At 44.8% G+C, this 26,266-nt stretch overlaps 2 protein-coding genes across 2 annotated transcripts in view; both read left to right on the top strand.

Moving 5' to 3' along the window:
- LOC132207190 (histone H3-like) overlaps window positions 1-26,266 on the top strand; it is a 913,943-nt gene that overhangs the window by 312,431 nt on the left and 575,246 nt on the right. The window lies entirely within an intron of this gene.
- LOC132206935 (uncharacterized) lies at window positions 405-26,102 on the top strand. The gene is made up of 10 exons (XM_059642047.1): window positions 405-716; window positions 5,555-5,661; window positions 11,716-11,751; window positions 13,714-14,004; window positions 15,058-15,384; window positions 16,534-16,629; window positions 20,698-20,725; window positions 20,896-20,948; window positions 22,706-22,740; window positions 25,066-26,102. The coding sequence occupies exons 2-10, from the start codon at window positions 5,631-5,633 to the stop codon at window positions 25,201-25,203; spliced, it is 1,035 nt and encodes a 344-aa protein (XP_059498030.1). The 5' UTR covers window positions 405-716; window positions 5,555-5,630; the 3' UTR covers window positions 25,204-26,102.

Here is a 26,266-nt window from a genome sequence, read left to right on the forward strand (position 1 = left end):
TTTTGAGTGCGAGCAGCAGCGGAGGCAAGACGGACCCGGAAGACTGCAGCTAAGGTAAAGCAGTTTATTTTTAAAATTACTTACCGGTAGCGGGCAGCGGTGTTTTTTTTTTCCTCTTTCAGAGAAGGAGCGGGAGCATCAGAGGAAGTGACGAGGACCAGAGGGGCAGCCGGGAAGGAAAGCAGTGAGTATAAATACTCACCCTTCGACGCCAACGGCCTTTTTGAGTGCGAGCAGCAGCGGAGGCAAGACGGACCCGGAAGACTGCAGCTAAGGTAAAGCAGTTTATTTTTAAAATTACTTACCGGTAGCGGGCAGCGGTGTTTTTTTTTTCCTCTTTCAGAGAAGGAGCAGGAGCATCAGAGGAAGTGACGAGGACCAGAGGGGCAGCCGGGAAGGAAAGCAGTGAGTATAAATACTCACCCTTCGACGCCAACGGCCTTTTTGAGTGCGAGCAGCAGCGGAGGCAAGACGGACCCGGAAGACTGCAGCTAAGGTAAAGCAGTTTATTTTTAAAATTACTTACCGGTAGCGGGCAGCGGTGTTTTTTTTTCCTCTTTCAGAGAAGGAGCGGGAGCATCAGAGGAAGTGACGAGGACCAGAGGGGCAGCCGGGAAGGAAAGCAGTGACCATATATATCAGCAAGGCGGCGAAACCCGAGACTCGACAACTGTAGTGTCTCCCACCCGCCCTCCTCCTCTAACCTAGTTAATAAGGTAAGGTTCATTCTAAACTTTCTCTATTGAACATAAGTTTGTTATTAATTTGTTATTATTACTTGAAGTGAGCTTTCTGCTTTAGTATTGAGTGGGTGTTCAGATAAGTGGGGTATGGATGCTAGGGCAGTTGCTTGCTCCTCCTGCAAAATGTGGCAGTTGGGAGATGTGGCACACGTCTCCGCTGGCTACATCTGCGGGAAGTGCACCCAGCTACAGCTCCTTGAAAACCGTGTTAGGGAAATGGAGCTGGAGCTGGATGAACTACGGATCATTCGGGAGGCAGAGGGGGTAATTGAGAGGAGTTATCGGGAGTTGGTCACTCCTAAGGCTCAGGACGAGGATAGATGGGTTACAGTTAGGGGGAGGAAAGGGGACAGACAGACAGTGCAGAGATCCCCTGTGGGCATTCCCCTCAGCAATAAGTATACCGTTTTGGATACTGCTGGGGGGGTTGACCTACCAGAGGAAAGCCATAGTAGTCAGTTCTCTCGCACTGAGCCTGACACTGTGGCAAAGAAGGGAAGGGGGCAGAATAGAAAAGTACTCGTGGTAGGGGACTCGATAGTTAGGGGAATCGACAGGAGATTTTGTGGGCAAGATCGGGATTCCCGGAAGGTATGTTGCCTCCCTGGTGCCAGGGTCCGGGACGTCTCCGATCGGGTGTATAAAGTTCTGAAAGGGGAGGGTGAACAGCCAGAAATCGTGTTACATATTGGCACAAATGATATAGCCAGAAATAGGTTTGAGGATATAAAAAGTGATTTCAGGGAGTTAGGATGGAAGCTGCAGAGCAGGACAAACAGAGTAGTGTTCTCTGGTTTACTACCGGTGCCACGAGATAGCGAGGTGAGGAACAGGGAGCGGGCGCAGCTGAACACGTGGCTACGCAGCTGGTGTAGGAGGGAGGGCTTCAGATATGTTGATAATTGGGATGCCTTCTGGGGAAGGTGGGACCTGTACAAGAAGGACGGGTTGCATCTGAACTGGAAGGGGACCAATGTCCTGGGTGGAAGGTTTGCTCGAGTAGTTCGAGAGGGTTTAAACTAGTATGGCAGGGGGGTGGGAACCTGAGCTGTATACCGGAGGTGAGCGTTGATGCAGGTGAGGCAGTAGCAAGAGGTAGACCAGCTAGTGGGAAGGATTTTCCTGGGAAGGAACCAAGGGATCGGTTAAAGTGTGTTTGCTTTAATGCAAGGAGTATCAGGAATAAAAGTGATGAACTTAGAGCATGGATCAGTACCTGGTGCTATGATGTTGTGGCCATAACAGAGACATGGGTTTCTCATGGGCAGGAATGGTTGCTGGATGTTCCAGGGTTTAGAACATTTAAAAAGAATAGGGAGGGGGGAAAAAGAGGAGGGGGTGTAGCACTACTAATCAGAGAGGGTATCACAGCTACAGAAGCTTCCATTGTCGAGGAAGATCTGCCTACTGAGTCAGTATGGGTGGAAATTAGGAACAGCAAGGGAGTAGTCACCTCGTTAGGGGTTTACTACAGGCCCCCCAATAGCAGCAGGGAGATTGAAGAAAGCATAGGTCGACAGATTTTGGAAAAGTGTGGACGCAGTAGGGTTGTTGTAATGGGTGACTTTAACTTTCCTAATATTGATTGGAACCTCCTTCGAGCAGAAGATTTGAATGGAGCTGTTTTTGTAAGGTGTGTTCAGGAGGGTTTCCTAACGCAGTACGTTGACAGGCCGACGAGGGGAGAGGCCATTCTAGACTTGGTGCTCGGAAACGAGCCGGGGCAGGTATCAGATCTTGTGGTGGGAGAGCATTTTGGTGATAGTGACCATAACACTCTCTCATTCTACATAGCTATGGAGAAGGAGAGGATTAGGCAGAATGGGAGGATATTTAATTGGGGAAGAGGAAACTATGATGCGATTAGACACGAGTTAGGAAGCATGGACTGGGAGCAGTTGTTCCATGGTAAGGGAACTATAGACATGTGGAGATGGTTTAAGGAACAGTTGTTGGGAGTGATGAGTAAATATGTCCCTCTGAGACAGGCAAGAAGGGGTAAGATAAAGGAACCTTGGATGACGAGAGCGGTGGAGCTTCTAGTGAAAAGGAAGAAGGTAGCTTACATAAGGTGGAGGAAGCTAGGGTCAAGTTCAGCTAGAGAGGATTACATGCAGGCAAGGAAGGAGCTCAAAAATGGTCTGAGGAGAGCCAGGAGGGGGCACGAGAAAGGCTTGGCAGAAGGAATCCGGGAAAACACAAAGGCATTTTACACTTACGTGAGGAATAAGAGAAAGGTCAAAGAAAGAGTAGGGCCGATCAGGGATAGCATAGGGAACTTGTGTGTGGAGCCTGAGGAGGTAGGGGAAGCCCTAAATGAGTTTTTTGCTTCTGTCTTTACGAAAGAATCGAACTGTGTAGTGAATGAAACCTTTGAAGAGCAGGTGTGCATGCTGGAATGGATAGAGATAGAGGAAGCTGATGTACTGAAAATTTTGTCAAACATTAAGATTGACAAGTCGCCAGGCCCGGATCAGATTTGTCCTCGGCTGCTTTGGGAAGCGAGAAATGCAATTGCTTCGCCACTTGCGAAGATCTTTGCATCCTCGCTCTCCACTGGAGTCGTACCTGAGGACTGGAGAGAGGCAAATGTAATTCCTCTCTTCAAGAAAGGAAATAGGGAAATCCCTGGCAATTATAGACCGGTAAGTCTGTCGTCTGCAAGGTGTTAGAAAGGATTCTGAGGGATAAGATTTATGACCATCTGGAAGAGCATGGCTTGATCAAATACAGTCAACACGGCTTTGTGAGGGGTAGGTCATGCCTTACAAACCTTATCGAGTTTTTTGAGGATGTGACTAGTAAGGTTGATGAGGGTCGAGCTGTGGATGTGGTGTATATGGACTTCAGTAAGGCATTTGATAAGGTTCCCCATGGAAGGCTCATTCAGAAGGTCAGGAGGAATGGGATACAGGGGAACTTAGCTGCTTGGATACAGAATTGGCTGGCCAACAGAAGACAGCGTGTGGTAGTAGAAGGAAAATATTCTGCCTGGAAGTCAGTGGTGAGTGGGGTTCCACAGGGCTCTGTCCTTGGGCCTCTACTGTTTGTAATTTTTATTAATGACTTGGACGAGGGAATTGAAGGATGGGTCAGCAAGTTTGCAGACGACACAAAGGTCGGAGGTGTCGTTGACAGTGTAGAGGGCTGTTGTAGGCTGCAGCGGGACATTGACAGGATGCAGAGATGGGCTGAGAGGTGGCAGATGGAGTTCAACCTGGATAAATGCGAGGTGATGCATTTTGGAAGGTCGAATTTGAAAGCTGAGTACAGGATTAAGGATAGGATTCTTGGCAGCGTGGAGGAACAGAGGGATCTTGGTGTGCAGATACATAGATCCCTTAAAATGGCCACCCAAGTGGACAGGGTTGTTAAGAAAGCATATGGTGTTTTGGCTTTCATTAACAGGGGGATTGAGTTTAAGAGTCGTGAGATCTTGTTGCAGCTCTATAAAACTTTGGTTAGACCGCACTTGGAATACTGCGTCCAGTTCTGGGCGCCCTATTATAGGAAAGATGTGGATGCTTTGGAGAGGGTTCAGAGGAGGTTTACCAGGATGCTGCCTGGACTGGAGGGCTTATCTTATGAAGAGAGGTTGACTGAGCTCGGTCTCTTTTCATTGGAGAAAAGGAGGAGGAGAGGGGACCTAATTGAGGTATACAAGATAATGAGAGGCATAGATAGAGTCGATAGCCAGAGACTATTTCCCAGGGCAGAAATGGCTAGCACGAGGGGTCATAGTTTTAAGCTGGTTGGTGGAAAGTATAGAGGGGATGTCAGAGGCAGGTTCTTTACGCAGAGAGTTGTGAGAGCATGGAATGCGTTGCCAGCAGCAGTTGTGGAAGCAAGGTCATTGGGGTCATTTAAGAGACTGCTGGACATGCATATGGTCACAGAAATTTGAGGGTGCATCCATGAGGATCAATGGTCGGCACAACATTGTGGGCTGAAGGGCCTGTTCTGTGCTGTACTGTTCTATGTTCTATGTTCTATGTACTTCATGTTCTATCTGACAGTTTAACTCCAATTCGGTAATTCAACAAGGCAGCTCGCCAGCAACTTCTTAAAGTAACGAGGGATGGTTAGTAATTGCTGGCCATGAGGAAATTAAAAAAAACACCCAATATGTCTCGCGGAGTGAGATGTACACAGGGCTAATATGTGAAATGTACATTCATCTTTTCTTCTCTCAAGTGAAGACTCTGTACCTCAGATTTATAACAGCATATCATACAGCTTTTCAGAATTGACAAATTGTAACAGGGCAATCTTAATTTTGTTTTAAAGTGATTTCAAATACACCGTATGCACATTAAACATTCCATTTACATGTACACTCAGAATTTCTTCATGCAATCATGTAGCCATGAGATCTGTCATGACTACTAACCCCTCGGTAATGGTAAACTTGCCACAGTGCCACTCTTTTTGTCAGGGAGAGAAATGACTTGTGGTGGGTTTAATCTGAAGGTCAGCATGACTCAAGTGAGGGGTGAGGGGGAGAAGGTGAGAACTTTGCGGTAACCTCAGCTGGCTGTGGGAATTGAACTGGTTATTGTGACTCCGCAGTACAAGCTAACAGCCCAGCCGACTGAGCTAAGTTTAGCCCCTGTGTGTAATCCACCGGAAGGCCTTTGGGCTCTCACTTTCACGCACTGTTTCTGTGCTGCCTGCTCAACAAAGTTGCCTGTTTTTTGATGTTAGCAATAACTTTTTGCCAGAAAATGCATTGGCAAACGGCATGATAACTTGTGTCGCCGTCTCAGTTCCTGTTTCACATTGCTCAAGACTGACTGTTGTCTTCCAATCAGTCAGAAAGTCAAATAGGAAAAGAAACCAACTCACGGACCTCAACATCGAAAAATCGGCTGAGAGTTTTGTTGGAAAATGTTTGCTTCTCCAATCCTTCTTGCAATTGGTGAGTAGTAGGTCCTCTCAGTTTGTGCTTTTAACTCCTAAAAGATGGCTTTAAGTAATGAGTTACTTTGCATAATTCAGGAACTGGTCAATTGTGGAAGTGCATCGAAAGAGTTTAGCTCACTGCCACATTTTAATTTAGTCAATACCTTCCATTATTGTAGCCCAGTATTTTGAAAATGTAAACTTAGTGTTTATCCCTTCCTGTGCTGACATCTTCAATGATCTCTAGCCACATGATGCTTCATGGTTGTAACATCACATGAGGAGAGCTTGCCTCCTGATCATGATATATTCTTTTCTTATCTCTGCTTTCTCTGTATGGAGCAATTTCAAAATATTCCAGTTCAATCCACCCTGTCCCACAGGCTGCGTAATTTGTGATCATACTATTCAATACATCCAATCTCTTCCGGTGCAATTAAATTTGTTGCAATCCTGTGTGGGATTTGATGAAAAGCCTTCTGATAGGGTAGGTGATGGTCGAGTGGTATCAGGGCTGGACTATTAGACCAGAAACCCAGCTCATCTTCTCGGGATGAGGGTTTGAATCCCACCAGGGCAGGTGGTGGATTTTGATTCAATTTAAAAAAAAAAAGCCTGGAATTACGAATCTATTGATGACCAGGAAAACATTGCTGATTCTTGCAAAAACACATCTGGTTCACTGATCCCCTTCAGGGAAAGAAATCTGCCATCCTCACCTGGTCTGGCCTACATGTGACTCCAGACCTACAGCAACGTAGTTAATTCTCATTTGCTCTCTGAAGTACCAATCACCACAGAGTCTCTATGAAATGAAACCAGATGGATCATCGAGCATTAACCTCGGCACTGGAGAAGATAATGGCAGAAACAGCCCTGTTGATCCTGCAATGTCCTCCTCGCTACCAACTAGGGGCTAGTGCCAAACTTGGGAGATGTGCCTCACAGACTCGTCAAGTAACAACCTGACAGAGTCATACCTAAAGAATCATAACTTACAGACAATCTCCCAGATACCACCATCACCATCCCTGGATATGTCCTGTCTCACTGAAAGGAAAGGCCCAGCAGAGGTGGCCGCATAGTGACATACAGTAGGGAGGGTGTTGCTCAGGGAAAGCTCAACACTGACTCCAGACCCCATGACGTCTTATGGTTTCAGATTAAATATGGGCAAGGAAAGCTCCTGATGATGACCGTATACCATCCTCCTTCAGCTAATGAATCGGTACTCCATGTTGAACACCACTTGGAGGAAGCACTGAAGATGGCAAGGACACAAAATGCACTCTGAGTGGGGGATTTCAATACCTACCACCAAGAGTGGCTCGGCAGCAGTATTGCAGATCGAGCTGGTCAGTGCCCAAAGGACATCGCTGCCAGGCTGGATCTGTGGCAGGTGGTGAGGGAACCAACAAGAGGGAAAAGCAGACTCGGTCTCATCCTTACCAACCTGCCAGCTGCAGTTGCATCTGTCCATGACAGTATCGGTAAGGGTGACCATCGCACTTGTGGAGACACAGCCCCACCAGCACATGCCATTGTGTTGTGTGGCACTATCACCATGCTAAATGGGACAGACTTTGCACAGATCTAGCTACTTGTGACTGGACATCTATGAGGCACTGTGGGCCATCAACAGCAGCAGGATTGTACTCCAGCATAATCTGTCATCTCATGGCCCAGCATATCCCCCAGTCAACCATTACCATCAAGTCATGGGATCAACCCTGGTTCAAAGGAGTGTGCAGGAGGGCATGCCAGGAGCAGTACCAGGCACATCTGAAGATGGGGTGTGAACTTGGTTAAGCCACCAAACAGGAATACTGCACATGAAACAGCAAAAGCAGCAACTGAGAGACAGAGCTAAGCGATCCCACAACCCACAGATCAGATCTCAGCTCTGCAGGCCTGCCACATCCAGTCATGAATGGTGTTGGGCAATTAAACAACTCACTGGAGGAGGAGGCTCCACAAATATCCCCATCCTCAATGATGGAAGAGCCCAGCACATCTGTGTAAAAGGTAAGGCTGATGCATTCACAGCAATCTTCAGCTAGAATTGGCAAGTGGGTAATCCATCTCAGCCTCCACCAGTGGTCCCCAGCATCACAAATACCAGTCTTCAGCCAATTTGATTCTCTCCATGTGATAGCGAGAAACTTTGGAGACACTGGATCCTGCAAAGCCTACGGTCCCTGACAACATTCCTGCAATTGTACTGCAGGCTTGTGCTGCAGAACCTGCCAGTCCCCAAGCCAAGTTGTTCCAGTACAGTTACAACACTGGTATCTACCCGGCAAAGTAGAAAATTTCCCAAGTGATGTCCTGTACACAAAAATTAGGAAATATGCAACCCGGCCAGTTACTACCCCATCAGTGTACACTCAATCATCAGGAGAGTGATGGAAGGTGTCATCAACAGTGCTAAGGAGTCACACCTTCTCAGCAACAGCCTGCTCAGTGATGCCCAGTTCCAGTTCCACCAGAGCCACTCAGCTCCTGACCTCATTACAGCCTTGGTTCAAACATGGGCTAAAGAGCTGAATCCCAGAGGTGAGCTGAGAATGACAGCCGTTGACATTAAGGCTGCATTAGAACGAGCATGGCATCAAGGAGCCCTGGCAAAAGAACCAGTGGGGATCGGGGTAAACTCTCCAATGTTTGAAGTCATATGTTACACACAGGAAGATGGTTGTGGTTGTTGGAGGTCAATTATTTCTGCTCCAGGACATCTCTGCCAGAGTGCCTTAGCGTAGTGTCCTCCGCCCAAACATCTTCAGCTGCCTCACCAATGTCCTTTCCCACCACATAAAGCCAGAAGTGGTGATATTCGCCACTGTTCAGTACCATTTCTCACTCCACAGATGCTGAAACAGTCTGTGTTCAAATGTAACAAGATCTTGTCAATATCCAGGCCTGGGCTGACAAGTGGTAAGTGACGTTCGTGCCTCACAAATGCCAGGCTATGGCCATCACAAATAAGAGACAATGTGTTCACCACCCCTTGACATTCAATGTTGTTGCCATCACTGAACCCTCCACCATCAACATCCTGGGGGTTATCATTGAGCAGAAACTCAACTGGGCTGAGCACATGAACGCAGTTGGTACAAGAGCTGGTCAGAGCTGAGACTACCACAGTGACTCACTTCTCTCCTGACTCCTTAAAGCCTGTCCACATTCTACAAGACACAAGTCAGGAATGTGATGGAATACTACCCATGTGACGGGATGAGAGCAGCCCCAACAACACTCAAGAAGCTTGACAATAACCAGCACAAAGGATCCCGCTTGAGTGGCACTACATCCACAAGCATCCACTCCCTCCACCACCGACAGTCAGTAACAGCAGTGTGTACCGTCTGCAAGACGCACTACAGAAATTCACCAAAGATCCTCTGACAGCACCTTCCAAATCCATAACCACTTCCATCGAGAAGGACGAAGGCAGCAGACAGATGGGAACGCCATCACCTTCAGGTTCCCCTCCAAGCTACTTAACACCCTCACTTGGAAATGTATCGCTGTTCCTTCACTTTTGCTGAATCAAAATCCTGGAATTTCCTCTGTAATGGCACTGTGGGTCAACCCACAACAGGTGGATGGCAGCAGTTCAAGAAGGCAGCTTCCCACCACCTTCTCAAGGGCAACGAGGGGTGGGCAAGAAATACTGGCCATCCTGTGATGCCCACATCCCACAAATGCATTAAAAAAACATCAACTCTCTTTTTCTCATTTACTGATGCTGTAACTAATATCATCAAAATGCTCTATCAGTTTAACCAAACATGATTCCCTTTTAATGCTGCCTTGTTGGCTCTGTCCCATATATCCAATCTTCGATTCCTGCTCAAGTAGCGGGTTCTCTCGAACAGATTCTAACATGTTCTCTATTGTGGTCACCGAGCTAACAAAGATTTCCATTGTCCCATTTTCATCACTATTCAAGAGGTTACATTAGACACCTTCAAGTCAGCATGACCAACTTCAGAATCTGCAGTTAGGAAAGAATAGCCAACAATGTGCCAATTATGTTTCTGGCAGCCCCTTAATCTGCTTGATTTCACCTCACAAAATGTTATATATCTTTAGTGATCCTTCATTAGATCCACTGTTCCCGTTGAACGTTTATACATTAAAAGAATGTACACCTGTTGTGGAACCTGAAGAAAAACTGAAAGACCTGTGAATGCTGTAAATCGGGAAAACACCAGACTTAATGTTCCGGGTCCTGTGATCCTTAGTCAGTTCTGACTTTGTTCTTCGCAGATGCTGCTGACTTGCTGAGAATTTCCAGCAACTTAGTCTTGTTTTGGAGCCTGAATTATTTGGTAATAGAATTGCCTATTTCCTGTTGACTATTTTTGTGTATTTCCAAACTTTCCTCCAGATGACCTCTTCCTTTATTTTTATATTTTCCTTTGTTCATCTTAAAGCTGAACAATGTCACATTCAAACTTAAACTAAAATTGAGACATTATGTTCGCAAGTTCCTAAATTCTATGAGGTTACAATCACTATTTCCTATGGGCTAATCTGAAGAACCGGTATTAATGAATCTTTCCTCATTACGAAATACCAAATCCTCATATGATCCCAGATTGGTGCCTCAATGTGATGGTCCAGGAAAACATCTTGTATACACACCTGCCATTCATCCTCCACCACATTAACACTGACTTGATAACTGAGTCTCCAAATGCAGTGTATTGCTCATTATTACTTTGTTACAGAAAAACAGTCCCTGGGTGTATTCCGGAGAGGAGACCTAGGGTACAGGTGCATGGTGCTTGAAAGTGAAGTCACAGGTACACACGATGGTGAAGAAGGTGTTTGGCACACTTGCATTCATTGGTCAGAACATTCAGTATAGGAGTGATGTCATGTCATGGCTGTAGAGGACATAGGTGAGGCCAGTTTTACAATGCTATGTTTAACTTTGTTTGCACTTCTAGAGGCAAAATGTTACTCGACTTCAGAGGCTACAGAAAAGATTTACCAGGAGGTTGATGGGACTGGAGGGTTTGGATTCTCAGATGAGGCTGAAGAGATTGGGGCTTTGTTTTCCCCTGGAGAGTCAGAAGGTGAAGGGTTATAGAGGTTGGTAAAATCATGAGGGGCACAGATAGGGTCAATCACCATGATCTTTTTCCAAGGATGGGGGTGTTCGGAATTACAGAGTGTAGGCTGAAGGTGAGAGAGTAAAGATTTGAGGGGTAACTTTTTAACACAAAGGATGCTGCATATGGAATAAGCTACCATAGGAGCTTGTGGAGATTGGTATAATTTTGTTATTTAAAAGGCATCTGAGTGGATATATACATATATGTATATATGTGTGTGTGTGTGTATATATATATATATATATATTTAGCAATGGGACCAGGTCAGATTGGAATGTCTGATCGCCGTGGAAGAGTTGAACCATAGGGTCTGTTTCCATGCTGTATAAGTCTATGACCCTACCCGTGTTAAATGTAAGCTTAATTTCTGGATGATAACATGTGCAAGATTTGTATCATAATTTTTTTTGCGGTATGAATAATTCGCACAATCACTGTTTCCCCATGCTGTTTCCTAACTGAAACCAAAATGATTCAACTTTTTTTTTTGCTTCAGTCACAGTTCCTCATGCTAATCTATCGATGTTTTTGTTTTTTTATGAACTAGCCCAGGTCCCTTTCTTTTTATCTCTTCCTTATGAATGCAGAGTGTTCAGGGAGAGTGGGGATGCGATAACCACATACACCTTTACAGCAATATTTTTTTTATTATCAGCACTTGAATTCAAAATGCGAAGACATCTGGTGTGAGTGTCCAAGGCATTCAATCAGCATGTTACCAAAGCTGTCTGAAGGAATGCCTGCTTAAACACAACTTGAAGCATCTTTAATGTGTATTACACCAATTTAGACTGCGTTCCATGATCTTGCACAAATATTACACTCCAGACTCATGCCCCTACCATCCAAGTGTGTTGCTGCAGAAATTAGCATCTCAGTCTGTCTCCAGATTAGTAAAGGGAAAAATATTAACATTCAGTAATTCCTTTATCATTTCCCACTAGTTCTCTTCCATGTTCTGGTCAAGACGCAGGATGTAGGTGAGTATGAGAATTAAAATACAATTAACTTCATTAACATCAACTTTACTTTGTTAATCCATTTTCACCTGATTATCAGATCAATTGAACAGAAACAGCTTGAACAAAACCACTGCTGAGATTTGTGTACAGCTTACATACATCATTTTGAAAGTTAATCTTCTAACATCTTTTTTTCTGTCTGTTAAGAAGTGCCACAGATTTGCTGATTATATTTCCCGACAGTATACAGAACCGGTAATGTGAGAATTACAATGGTCTAAATGGCCATCATTACATTATCAGGTGTCATTGCTTCAAACTTCATAAAACATTTACAGCTTTGATAAAGCTTAAGAAAAAAACATGACATTCATTCTGCCATAGAGATCTACAGGACAGAAAGGGACGTTTGGTCCATTGAGTCTGCACCAGTCAACAACAGCCACCTCAGTGTTCTCCCATCCCACTTGGTCCATAGCTTTGGCATTGCGAGTGCGCTTCTAATTGCTTCTTCAATGTGATGAGGGTTTCTGCCTCTCCCACACTTACAGGCAGTCAGTTCCAGATTCCCCAGCAACCTCTGTGTGAAAAATGTTCTTCCTCACATCCCCTCTCAATATCCTGGCCCTTCCCTTCAATCTATTGCCCCTTGCCCCCCGTCGTTGATCCCTCAGTTAAAGGGGCTTCAACCTGTCTGTACTATCAATGCCCCCTCCTCATTTAATACGTTGCAATCAAGCACCAGGGTGATGGTGGAGTAGGATGCAACAGCTGGAGCCTGTCCTTTCTGTCTGTTTATTTTTCTGTTCTCTTTTTTATTCTCCCTTTTGTGCTGCTTTTTCTCTTTGCTTGTTTCTTTGGTGTGATCTTCTGGCCTCAGTGAGGACCCAGTGTGGCAGGCTCCTGGCCTGGCATGTTGGACTTTTGGCCTCGTGTGGTAGTCCCTTGTCCTCAGTGTGGGCTTCTGGCCTTGAGGTGATTCCAGAGCAGTCTCCTGGTTTCAAGGGCCTCAACGTGAAGCCTGATGTGGTCTGGAGTTTACTCCTTTGTGGAATGGAGTTTGGGTGGCATCATTGACTGGGTTGGATAGACCATTGCTCTGAACTTTTTTTATTTCTCTCATTTCTAATTGATTCCTAAAATATGGTATGCTGGACTTTATATTTCTTTTATTTTTCCAGCTTTTTTTTCCCTTTGAACTTGTACTGAGGGATGTGTACCCAAGCACCATATACCTAAGAGGGCAAATTGTAAACTTTTCACTGTTCTCATTTGAGTGCATGTGACAATTAAGTTATTCCAGTGGAATTCAATTCATGTCCCCTCTTTCGCTTTCCTCTGCTCAATGAGAAACAAACCCAGTCGGTCCAATTTCTCTCCATTACTAAAACTCACCAGCCACCAAGGCGATATCCTGGTAAATCTCCCTCTGCATCCTCTCCCAGTGCTATCACATCCCTCCCAGTGTGTGCTTTCCAGGACTGTAGACAGTACACGTGCTGAGTGACCTATCTGATGTTTTATATAGTTCCAGCATCACCACCTTTTTCAATCTGTGCCTTGGCTACTGAAGGCCAGTATCCCCATAGTTTGCATGTGGAATGAACTTCCAGAGGGAGTAGTGGACGTGGGTACAATTACAGCGTTTAAAAGACATTTGGATAAGTGCATGAGTAGGAAGTGTTTGGAGGGAAATGGGCCAGGAGCAGGCCGGTGGCACCAGTGTAGTTTGGGATTATGTGTGGCATGGACTGGTTGCACCAAAGGGCCTGATTCCATGCTGTTTGACTCTATGCGCTTTTGATATAATTTCAACCAGTGAGATTCATTTTAAGAATATAATGCTCTCAAGCATGATCATTTACAGCAGCATGTGATCTTTGTGCAGTAAAGTACATGTCAAGTCAGCTTATCGTAATAGGCTCATGCATTTTGATTGAAGATATTCTGCGCATAAAATGCTTTAATTGTGTCCCTCAGATGACTTGCCAAAGCCAGTTGTGTCTTTAAATCCATCATATGAGGTATTTCTGGATGGTGAGACAACATTAGTGAAGTGTAGCTGTCAATGTCCAGCCACAAGGACGCACTCCTGCTACAATTCTGAATTTAGTGACACAGCGGTTCCTGAAGGACAATGTGAAACATCTTTACAATTAAAACCCTTAAGGAGAGGTGAAGCAAGTTACAGCTGTGAATGTTTATTTGTGACGGAGAATGGAACATGGAGAAGATCAGGATGGACTGAGCCCATTCTGATACACGTCGGAGGTATGTCATTAAACCGGCTCCTACCTGTTTGGAATAATCAGTTTGCAATAGTTCAGAAAGCACTGAATCGATGGGCGCCAACGTCATTCTCAGTAAGGTCCATTTTGGCATTTTGCAAAGTGACCAATGTTCATTTTACACAGGTACATGACCACAATCACCGAGTACAGGCAGTGGGCCATTTGTAGAAACTGTCTGAAAGTTTATTGAGAAGCAGCAATTTCCATAGTTAGTCAGACAAAGCAACGGAATATGTAACCCAAAGGGCAGGTGTGAACTCTTGCCCCAATGCGGAACCGTTCTATAGAATGAAGGTCTGCAGCCTGCACTGTCCCACATCCCAGTGATCCTGTGGCCTTTGGTCGATTCCCAGGTATTCTTTGAGATCAACAGTATTTGATCTTCCCTGGGGCTAATGGAGGGGAATTCCTGGTCTCCTGCCATCCCCCAGGGAGATTATGTGGATCATCTCTCGGAATCTCTTCCCCTCTTCCTCCCCTCCTGTTGCTGTGAATTTACCTGATTTTGGGAGCTGGTCATCAATGCTATGTGCTTCACTTGTCTCACCCGCCTCAGCCAATGGCAATGGGACAGCAATGCATGGGTAGTGTGACTGTTTGTCCCTATTCAGCGTCCTGCATTTGGAGGTTAGGTTTCATTCCTTCTAAGATCAAAACCATCTTCTCTTCGATTGACTGCATTGGTAATGGAGTAGGGGTCACTTAGTCAAGACCTTGGTGTTTCTTACGACATCTCCTCTGTTTTCAGTCAGAGATTTGCATACATTTATAGAAGAGATAGTGGGAACTGCAGATGCTGGAGAATCTGAGATAACGAGGTGTAGAGCTGGATGAACACAGCAGGCCCAGCAGCATCAGAGGGGCTGGGAGGCTGATGTTTCGGGCCTAGACCCTTCTTCAGAAATATGTTATGTGGTTGATTTGAGCTTTCTTGCTGTTGAGGGGTCTGTTTGGACTTTGTAATTGTTTTCTTCTGGACCTTTCTCCTTCCAAGTGTTTTCTTTAAAGTCTGTACTTTAAAATGATGTGACAGATCACCTCTCCCAACCGACGATCACACTCTCAGATACTGGTGCCAGTTCAGCCATGGGCGATGTCGTGATTTCCTGCCAAGGTGAGATTCGCCCCGACGGAGGAATATTCTACTTGTACAACAGTCAGAGGGAAGGTTTTAGACAGCAACGTCATGTGACTGGTCTTGAAGGTGCTGCAGCCTTTGCCATCAATGTCTATGAACATGCTTCTGGAGGAAACTATACTTGTCGATATGAGACAAACGTTAATGGACGCCCTGTCCTTTCCCCATCCAGCCAATCTGTTTCAGTCAAGGAGAAAGGAAAGTGGGATCATAAATTGAAAGGTAATTACATGTTCTTATATCTCAGAGTCTTCCGCGTTTTCACAAATACATATAGGTAATAGGTACTGTTAGTTTGTTTTTGTAAATACTAAATTGGGTAAAAGTCAGTTCAATGACGAATGGTGCTTCCAGTTTTAAGCTTGTCTCATGCTGACGATTTAGCTTGTTCCAATTTGTTCAAATAAGCCTCTTTTCCTGGCAGGCATCTACCTGTTTCTGATTTAGCCGGCTTCATCTTGATTCACAGACAATGACAGATAACACTGCCATTGTTCAACAGGATATAATGCCTGGGCTTTGACACAGAGCTGTCTGTGCATTGACCAACATGACCATTTGACCATTCAGGCCCCTGATGTGCAGCAAACATTGCTCAGTTTGCATTTGAGTTGTTTGGAAAGATGCATATTTTTGAATTTGTCACAGCAGGTGAAACCACTATAAGATTATCCACCCGAGGAGCAGAAGTAATTAAAATATCAAACAGTGGACATTATCAGTGAATGCTTATGGGCAATAATGGATGGGAGTGGGTGTTGTAAAATTACATATCAAAAGAAAACTGCAGCACAGAAACAGGCCTATCTGCCCATCAAAAGCAACCTCCTCATTATTTTCTAAACCCATTGGCTAACCCATAGCCTTGTCTGCCTTGGCATCACAAGTGCACATCTCAATCCTTCTTCAATGTGCTGAGGGTTTCTGCCTCTCCCACACTTCCAGGCAGTGAGTTCCACATTCCCCACCATGCTCTGGATGTTAATAAAAATCCTCGCATCTCCTCGAAGCCACTTCCCCCGTCACATGTCCCTCCAACAGGAAACATTTCTTCCTCTCTGCCCTAACCACACCAAACATCATTTTATCCCTCTCCATCCCTGAAACCCTCCAGCCTCCCAAGGCAGCATCCTGTTAAACCTCCCACTGCAGGCATAAGTGGTGTGCATTATGGGACATGCCAGTTATCCGCTCCAACTCAAATCTCAGGAACATTAACACGGCAAGGCTTTTAAATGGCCATTTATTGATTCAGTCAATATGTGTCAATAAAGGACCATCTGATGCTTCAAGATGCTTATTATTTTCAGCCAGACATGCTGATGTTTCTGTGCTGTACATTAATGTGACTCTGTCTTTTGCATTGCGTAGGTGCCCAGACGGGATTCTATCTGTACGTTGGACTGGCTTGTGCTGCTGTGATCATTCTTTTACTTGCGCTGCTGTGCCTTATAATTATCAAGAAAGGTAACTGATTGAAAAGGGTGACGTCACTGGTTCGGAGGGATATGATGGCACTGGGAGAAGGTGCACAGGGTGATTTACAAGGATTTACCAGAGGATGGTGGGGAATCTGGAGCTTACTGCCTCTAAGGGTGGGGGAGAAGTGTTTAGATGTGCAGTTGCGATGCCAGGGCAATGACCCACTTGCCAACGAAATGGGATTAGAATGGTTTTTGAATTGCATGGACTGGCATGTGCTGAAGGGTGTTTTCAGATGCTGTAGATTTCTATATCAATGACAATTTATCAATTAATTTGGAGAAGGGAGCAGAAAGATGTGATGAAGTTCCATGATGTATTAGTATTATTTGAAAATATGAGTTCAATGAGGCCCTGAGGAGTGTTGTTGAACAGAGATATCTAGGGGTATAGGTACATAGTCCCTTGAAGTGACAGCACAGGTAGACAGGATGGCAAAGAAGGCATGTGGAACACGTGCCTTTGTCAGTCAGAGCATTGAGGATTGGAGTAAAGAAGCCATGCTGTGGCTGTACAGGGTATTGGTGAGGCCACTTTTGGAATACGGCATACAATTCTGGTCGTTCTGCTCTTGGAAGGATGTTGTTAAACCAGAATAGGTGCAGAAAAAAACGTACAAGGTTGTTGCGAGGAATGGAGAGTTTGGTTAATAAGAAGAGGCTGGATAGACTGAGATTTATTTCCCTGGAGTGTTAGAGACTGAAGGGTGACCTGAAATGTTGAAAAGACCATGAGCAGCATGTAGAAGTTGCCAAGCTCTTTTCTCCAGGGTGGGGGAATCCAAAACTCACCGCATAGACTTAAGTTGAGAGGGGAAAGTTTTAAAAGAGACCTGAAGAACAACATTTTCACACAGTGAGTGGTGGATGTATGGAACGAGTTGCCAGAGGAAGTGGTAGGGACGGGTTCAAGTAAATCATTTAAAAGACATATGGACAGGTAAATTGACAGGAAAGATTTAGAGGATGTGGTCCAAATACAGGTAAATAGGACTGGTATAGTTTGTGAAATCTGCATGGCATGAACTGTTTACGTCCTGTCTAACTCTAATATTTTAGTTTAGTGTGTTCAGACCAGCAAGACACAGTTTTCAGTTTAGATGTTCCAGTGAATGATGTGAGCATCTCTGCAGGTTTGTTCTGCTCACACTCATTGAAATGGGATCTTTAAAACCCTGATATGAAAAGTTCAGTTTTTCAGAAAGGGGACGGTGGTAATGAGGAAAAAAGTAGCATATGATGTGTACAAAGTGGAGTCCTAAAGAATGCTCATTCAAAAAATTCAGGAGAGGCCAGTTCACTCCGAGAGAAGAGGATCCGAAGAGCAAAGGTAATAAATGCTGGCCTGGACAGTGATGCCCACATCCCATGAATGAATTAACACAAACAAAATCAGCTTTGAACCATAACTGAGGACAAGTTCATCACTAGCTTCCAGTTGTAGATCTAGAAATTGGGTTTAACTTGTAAGAGCTAGCATATGGGGCTGCCTGGCATTTTGTTCTCAATTCTGGGGTAGTGTCCCTGTAACACTGACAGCACACAAACACTCCCTATGTTTCAGTGAGGGCATCACATTTAACCATTCTATGCACAGAAAGGCAAACAGTTATAAGGTACTAAAGAATGACCCATGAGATTTGTCCAGCTGTCTGGGGCATTAATACATTCACAGGAAGTGTCCAATCACATTCTTTTTCCCTCCATACTGACCCACTACTTAATTTAAAAAGGCAGTGGGTGCCACATCAGTTGTTAATTTCAAATCTGAGAGAGAAAATTATTTGTTAAGTAAAGCTGTAAAGGGGGATACGGACCAGGGACAGGTACATGGAGTTAAGGCACAGTGTTCAGCCATGATCTCATTAAATGGCGGAACAGGTTGGAGGGGCAGAATGGCCTACTCGTGCCCTTAGATTTCTAATTGCAAAAGCAATGGGTAACCAATAAAAGAGACAATATGTTTGGCAACTGCACAAGAATTTATTGGGTTAAAACAACAACCTCTCCACCCTGAATTCATCCAGAGTTGTCCATGAATGAAAGGACAGGTACTGAGAGCAGAAAGCGATGCAAGCATTTACATTTATCACCTGTAGCTTTGAGCATTTTCATCGGCCAGCCTGTTCTGTGCAGTCATTTCACAAATTTCACTGCGGAGCACTCTTTTAGAAGCAAATGAGGATATATCATGTCTGTCCTTACCAGCATCTAGTCAATACAGGATAGTACAGTGGCTCAATGGTTGGCACTGCTGCCTCCCAGCAAGAAGGACCTGGGCTCAATTCCACCCTCAGGTGACTGTCTGTGTGGAATCTGCATGTTCTCCTCATTGTCTGTCTGGGTTTCCATCCACAGTCTGAAGAAGTGCATGCAGCTCAGGTTGTTTGTCCATGCTAAAGTGTCCAGGGGTGTGTGGGTTAGCCATGGGAAGTAGGGATTATAGGTCTGGGTGGGATGCTCTTTGGAGGGTCAGTGTAAACTCAATGGACAAATGGCCTCTGTCTCTGCTGTGGCAATTCAAAGTTGTAACTGGAAAAACACAACTGCATCATTTTAGTTTTACTTTTACTCTGCTCTATGTGTATTTAGAGTGGTCACGTTCTTAGCTTTCTTTAATATTTAATTTAGGGAGGTTTCATTTAAATTTTTAAATTCTTCAATTTGACGCTGGATTCAAAAAAAATGACTGAAATTGAAATTGCTGGAGAAACTCAGCAGGTCGAGCATCATCTGTGCAGCGAGAGGGAAACAGACTTAACACTCCAAGTCTATAACACCGTAAGAAATAGGAACAGGAGTAGGCAGTTGGGCTTCTTGAGCCTGATCCACCATTCATTCGGATCATGGATGATCCCCCAGGCCTCACGTCCACTTGCCCCCCTGTAACCCTTGATTCCCCAGCTGATTAAGAATCTATCTATCTCGGCCTTAAATATACACAAGGACTCTGGACACCAGCCCCCACCCTCTCCCACCACCACACACAAAAAATTTTGTGGCAAAGAGTTCCAAAAGCTCTCAACCCTCTGAGAGAAGAAATTCCTCATCATCTCACAGTCTTCAGCTGGTGTCCTTTATTTGAGACTGTGGCCTCTGGCCCTCCCATGCCAGGGAAACATCCTCTCAGCAATGACTGTCAAGCAGCATACGAAGATGATAAGACCACAAGACATAGGAGCAGCATTAGGCCTTTCAGCCTATCAGACTTGTTCCATCATTCGATCGTAGCTGTTAAGTTTCTCAAACCCCATTCTCCTGTCTTCAGCCCGTAACCCCGGGTCACGTTTCCCACTCAAGAAACCTGTCAATCTTTGTCTTAAAGGCACTCAATGACTTGGCTTTCACAGCCCTCTGTGGCTATGAGTTCCAAAAATTCACCACCCTCTGGTTGAAGAAATTCCTCCTCAGCTCAGTTCTAAAGGATTGTCTCTTTACTCTGAGGTGTGCCCTCAGGTTCTAATCTCGCCTGGAAACACGTTTTCCACGTCCACTCTATCCAGGCCTCTCAGTAATCTCTAGTTTTCATTCAGACACCACCCCCACCTCATCCTTCTGATCTCCATTGAGTACAGAACCAGAGTCGTTAACTGCTCCCCATATAACAAGCCCCTCATCCCTGGCATCATTCATGTAATCCTCCCCTTGACCCTCTCCAAGATCAGTACATCCTTCCTTAGATACAGGGCCCAAAACTGCTCACAACATTCCAAATATGGGCTGACCAGACCCTTACACAGCCTCAGCAGTAAATCCCTGCTCTTGTATTTTAGCCCTCTCAAAATAACTGCTAATATTGCATTTGCCTTCCTAACTTCCAACTGAACCTGCCTGTTAACCTGAAGAGAATCCTGATCTGGGACTCCCAAGTCCCGTTGTGCTTCAGACTTCTGTTTGTTCTGTAAATAGAGATAGTGTCAGATCTGCTGTCTTTCTTTAACATTCTCTGTTTTTGATTCTCATATCCAACACCCTGCAGTTCTTTGTTTTATGTTGACATTGACGATCATATTTGAGACATTTCACCATTGCATTATTGTTTTATATCCATCAGGTCGTAAGAAACATCAAAAAAATCAGAGGTGAGAATGTCACATGATTCATGTTAATCCAATGCTTAACTTTATGCAATACATGTAGCTGTACGTTAACACATCATTATATCTCATATTTACTGCTTATTGATATTTGTGCCATTCATTCCCATTATATTGAGAGCACACTTGGGCCAACTTTTGTCTTTATTTTCTAGGGCTGCATCGACAGCAGTTCAAAGCTCACACAGCAAAGATCATGATGGCATTTGTAAGTATATCACTGGTGTTGGTGGCTGGTTATAAAGGCTGTGATGCAAAGTAACATCTTTCTTTATGATTCTTAAGGTGATAAATGTGCTCACAGTTTTAGTGGAGAAATTCTAAACTTCATGCCTATTTGCTGTATAATTGTTCGCTCTCTGCTACAGTAACAGAAACAAGCATTGAAATAACTTGACAGCTGGTGTAATGGATACTGTCATGGTCAAACAGCTAAAGAAAACAACACCAGAAAGTGCTGGAGAAACTCAGCAGGTCTAACATCATCTGTATAGAGAGAGAGAGAGTTAACATTTTTAGTCCAGTGACCCTTCTGCAGAAGGGCTAGCTAAAGGGTTGCCAGACAAAACACAAATGATTTTGTTTGGGGCCCTGTGTATGTCATGTTGGAGACTCACTTCAAGTGAAGTCAAGCACATGATGTGGAAGCTAGCATTTTAGGTGTTGGTGTTCACTCTTGCCCAATTATATCAGCAAAATAAGTCAGAAATGTAAATGTCAGTGCTATGAACCATCCTTATGGCTTGACTTTTCACTTACCCAGATCAGGGTATTACAAGAACGTAAGAACTAGGCCAGGAGTAGGCCAAACGGCCCCTCGAGCCTGCCTCACCATTTAATAACATCGTGGCTGATCTTTTTGACACTGAGTTCCATTTACCTGCCTGCTCACCATAATCCTTAATGTCTTTACTGTTCAAAAATTTATCTAGCCTTGCCTTGTAAACATTCAGCGAGGTGGATGTTAGAGAAAGGAAACATTTCATTGAAAACACCCAGTGCCTTGGAATGAATAGTGTGTGGTGTGTTTTCACCTGTGTAAGGGAGGAGGCCAAACTGTCCCATGTTATGTTGCTTTTCAGTCTCCATTAGTTTGCACTGAATGGATAATGATGCAGCTTACAGAATGTGTTCAGAATGGGCAAGGAACCCTCCAATTGGGAACGGACCATAAGAAATAGGAACAGCTATTGGCCACTCAACCCCTCGGGCCTGATCCAACATTCCTCATGATCACTTTGCCTGTAACCCTTGGTTCTCTGGCTGATTTAGAATCCATCCATCTCAGCCTTAAATATACGCAAGAACTCTACCCCCACCCACACAGCTCTCTGTGGCAAGGAGTTCCAAAGACACTCAACCCTCTGGCAGAAGTTTTTTTTCCTCCTCTCAGTCTTCAATTGACATCCCTTTACTCAGAGGCTGTGTCCTCTGGTGCTAGACTCTCCCATGATGGGGAAACATCCTCTCAGTATTGACCCTGTCAAGCCCCAATATGTTTCAAGGAGATCACCTTACATTCTTTTAAACTCCGGTGAGTTCCTACCTATTTAGCTCATAAGACAATGCCCTCATACCGGGAACCTTCCTAGTGCATAGAATCTAGTTCAAATGAATATTATTTGTCACTATTTATTAGACTGTGGGTTAGAAAGGGTAGTTCACTTGGAAGGGCTGGTGGGTGATGCCACCAGTGTGGGTTGACTTCCCAAACCGACTGAGGTTATGATGTAGGAATGTCCACCTCAGTCTCTCCCTCACGTGAAATGTGCTGACCCTCAGGTTAACCCACCACCAGGTGTCTCTCCAATGCAAGAGCAGGAGTATGGCAGAGTTGGTAAGTTTTGAGCCTACATTTCTGTGAGCACAGAGTTTTAGTACACAGAAACAATTGACAACATAAACTAAGTTTCACTGCTCAGTCAGGCAGAGAAAAACTCAATTTCTGTGCTTCTTTCATCCCAGATGACAATGCCAATGTGATGCAGCATAACACAATGGTAAGCACGCAATTCTTAGTCAAACTCAAATCACTTATTTTCTTGCTGTGCAAAGTCTGATTAGATTCTCTTGGAGAGTGAGGAATGTCCAGTGATATAGAATATACTTTGAAGGTGAGGAAGAGTAGGCCAAAAAAGGATTGATTGACAAAGTGAGAGACCAACCACAGGATGGAGAGAAAGAGAGACAGAGGTGGACGGGAAAAATGGCTAGAGAGAAAGAGAATGAGAGAGCATGAGACAAAGAAGGATGCAGAAAATCGACAGCAACAATGGGGCAAAGTGTGGAGATGAAGAGGAGGGTGGAGGGAAAGACAATGAAATATGAAGAGAGAGAGATAAACATCGGAAGCACATTGAAAAGCGAACGTCATAGAGTCATACAGCACGGAAGCAATACATAGAACATAGAACAGTACAGCACAGAACAGGCCCTTCAGCCCATGATGTTGTGCTAACCATTGATCCTCATGTATGCACCCTCAAATTTCTGTGACCATATGCATGTCCAGCAGTCTCTTAAATGACCCAAAATGACCTTGCTTCCACAACTGCTCAACGCATTCCATGCTCTCACAGCACTCTGTGTAAAGAACCTGCCTCTGACATCCCCTCTATACTTTCCTCCAACCAGCTTAAACTATGACCCCTCGTGTTAGCCATTTCTGCCCTGGGAAATAGTCTCTGGCTATCAACTCTATCTCTGCCTCTCATTATCTTGTATACCTCAATTAGGTCCCCTCTCCTCCTCCTTTTCTCCAATCAAAAAAGTCCGAGCTCAGTCAACCTCTCTTCATAAGATAAGCCCTCCAGTCCAGGCAGCATTCTGGTAAACCTCCTCTGAACCCTCTCCAAAGCATCCACATCTTTCCTATAATACGGCGACCAGAACTGGACGCAGTATTCCAAGTGCGGTCTAACCAAAGTTTTATAGAGCTGCAACAAGATCTCACGACTCTTAAACTCAGTCCCCCTGTTAATGAAAGCCAAAACACCATATGCTTTCTTAATAACCCTGTCCACTTGGGTGGCCATTTTAAGGGATCTACGTATCTGCACACCAAGATCCCTCTGTTCCTCCACACTGCCAAGAATCCTATCCTTAATCCTGTACTCAGCTTTCAAATTCGACCTTCCAAAATGCATCACCTTGCATTTATCCAGGTTGAACTCCATCTGCCACCTCTCAGCCCATCTCTGCATCCTGTCAATGTCCCACTGCAGCCTACAACAGCCGTCTATACTGTCAACGACACCTCCAACCTTTGTGTCGTCTGAAAACTTGCTGACCCACCGATCAAGTATCTTAAACTGAACTCATCCCATTTGCCTGCATCGGGCCTATATCCCTCTAAACCTTTCCTATCCAGGTAGCTGTCCAAATATCTTGTAAATATTGTAATTGTACCAGCCTCCTCCCCATCCTCTGGCAGCTCATTCCATACACGCACCACCTTCTGTGTGAAAAAGAGTGCCCCTCATATTCTTTCTCCGCCCCCACCTTAAACCTGTGCCCTCTACGTTTGGACTTCCCTACCCTGGGGTAAAAACCTTGTCTATTCACCTGATCCAAACGTCTCATGATTTTATAATGTCACCCCTGAACCTCTGACACACCAGGGGGAAAAATTCCCAGCCTATCCAATCTCTCCTCATAACTCAAATGTTCCAGTCCCAGCAACATCCTTGTAAACTTTTTATGGACCTTTGCTCGTTCAACAGGGTGACCAGAATCATACGCCGTGTCCTAAACATGGCCTCAGGAATGTCTTGTACAGCCACAACATGACATCCTGACTCCTACATTGGAAGCGCTGACCAATGAAGGCAAGCATGTCAAACACCACCTTCGCCGCCCTGTCTACCTATGACACCACTTTCAAAGAAATATGCTCCTGCAGCCCGAGGTCGCTCTGTTCGACAACACTCCCCAGGGCCCTATCATTTACTGTGTCAGTCCTGCCCAGATTGCCTTACAATACGCAGCACCTGACATTTATCTGAATTAAACTCCATCTACCAGTCTGGCACATTGGCCCATCTGACCAAGATCCCGTTGTACTCTGAGATAACCCTGTTCACAGACACCACGAACTTTGGTGTCATTCACAAACTTACCAACCATGCCTCCTTGTATTCTCATCCAAATCGAGAAACCAGAAAGACAAAACAAAAAGAACAGGGTGTGGGGGTGGTGAGAAAGGGATTGACAGGAACCAAGAGATTGAGATCGGCAAATTTTTTAAAAATCACTTTGAGAGGAGCAAAGGTACAGGATATCGGCAGATACCTTACAAACACCACTTTCCATGTTGCTCAATGCAGGGCGAATATCCTGATGTGCACGACAACAGACATGATGGAGTTACTTATGCTGCCTTGATCATGGATGGTTTGAATCAAAATGAATCTGCCTCTGTCATCAGGGAAGAAACATGCGTTTATATGGATGTGAAAACATAACAAGCTTCATCCCCGAAACACAACTGTTGCAGTCTGCTTCTGTCATGTTGCTTGCTGAAGCTCAACTGGTGAATTAATTCATCCCCCAGCCCCCTCTCAGTCATCTGTTGTGATGGAAAAAGAGCAAACTTTTCCCAGCCAAGGGCCTTCAGCCTCTGCTGGCTGCAGTACACAAGAGAGAGAGGCCACCAAGATTTACATTTCTGCTAAAAAAGGTGTTTGTCAAAGTTCTTCTCTCAATAAAAAATAAAGTCTACGCCCCATTGAAAGAAACAGGGTCCAACACTGCCGGCTATATTTCTGGGGTGGCACGGTGCCTGTGGCTAGCTCTGCTGCCTCACACCGCCAGGGACCCGGGTTTAATTCCACTCTCGGGCGACTGTTTGTGTGGAGTTTGCACATTCTCCCTGTGTCTGTGTGGGTTTTGTCTCGATGCTCCGGTTTCCTCCCACAGTCCAAAGATGTGCAGGTTAGATGGATTGGCCGTGCTGAATTGCTCAAAGTGTTCAGGGATGTGTCGACTAGGTGGGTTATAGGGCTGGGTGTGGGTGGGATGCTTTGAGGGTCGGTGTGAACTTGTTGGAGAGAAGGGCCTGTTTCCGCATTACAGGGATTCTACTAACACTGAAGATGTATGTTTGCCAGAAAAGTGGGGAACCATTAGACATCAGAAACTATTAAGAACAAGTGAAAGCATGCAGGTACACAGGATATATACGGGAAAAGAGACTTACAAGTCATAAAATGTATGAAAATAAAACCCGAACAGAAAAGGAACAGGAGTAGGCCATTCTGCCCCTCGAGCCTGTTCTACCATTCAGTGGCTGATCTGTAGCCTACAGCTGCCTTTGGCCCCTATCTCCTTAATGCCTCTGCTCAATAAAACATTATCTCTCTCAGCATTCAATGTGGTTTGTGGAAGATCGTTCCAAACCCCTCTCACCCTTTGCACAATGTGCACTATCACCAAACAATTAATCTGGAGACCCAGGTAATGTTCTGGGGAGAGACAGTAGGGACTGTCAATGCTGGAGAATCTGAGATAACATGGTGTGAAGCTGGA

Source organism: Stegostoma tigrinum, chromosome 44 (assembly GCF_030684315.1).
Source record: "Stegostoma tigrinum isolate sSteTig4 chromosome 44, sSteTig4.hap1, whole genome shotgun sequence".
Lineage (NCBI taxonomy): Eukaryota > Metazoa > Chordata > Chondrichthyes > Orectolobiformes > Stegostomatidae > Stegostoma > Stegostoma tigrinum.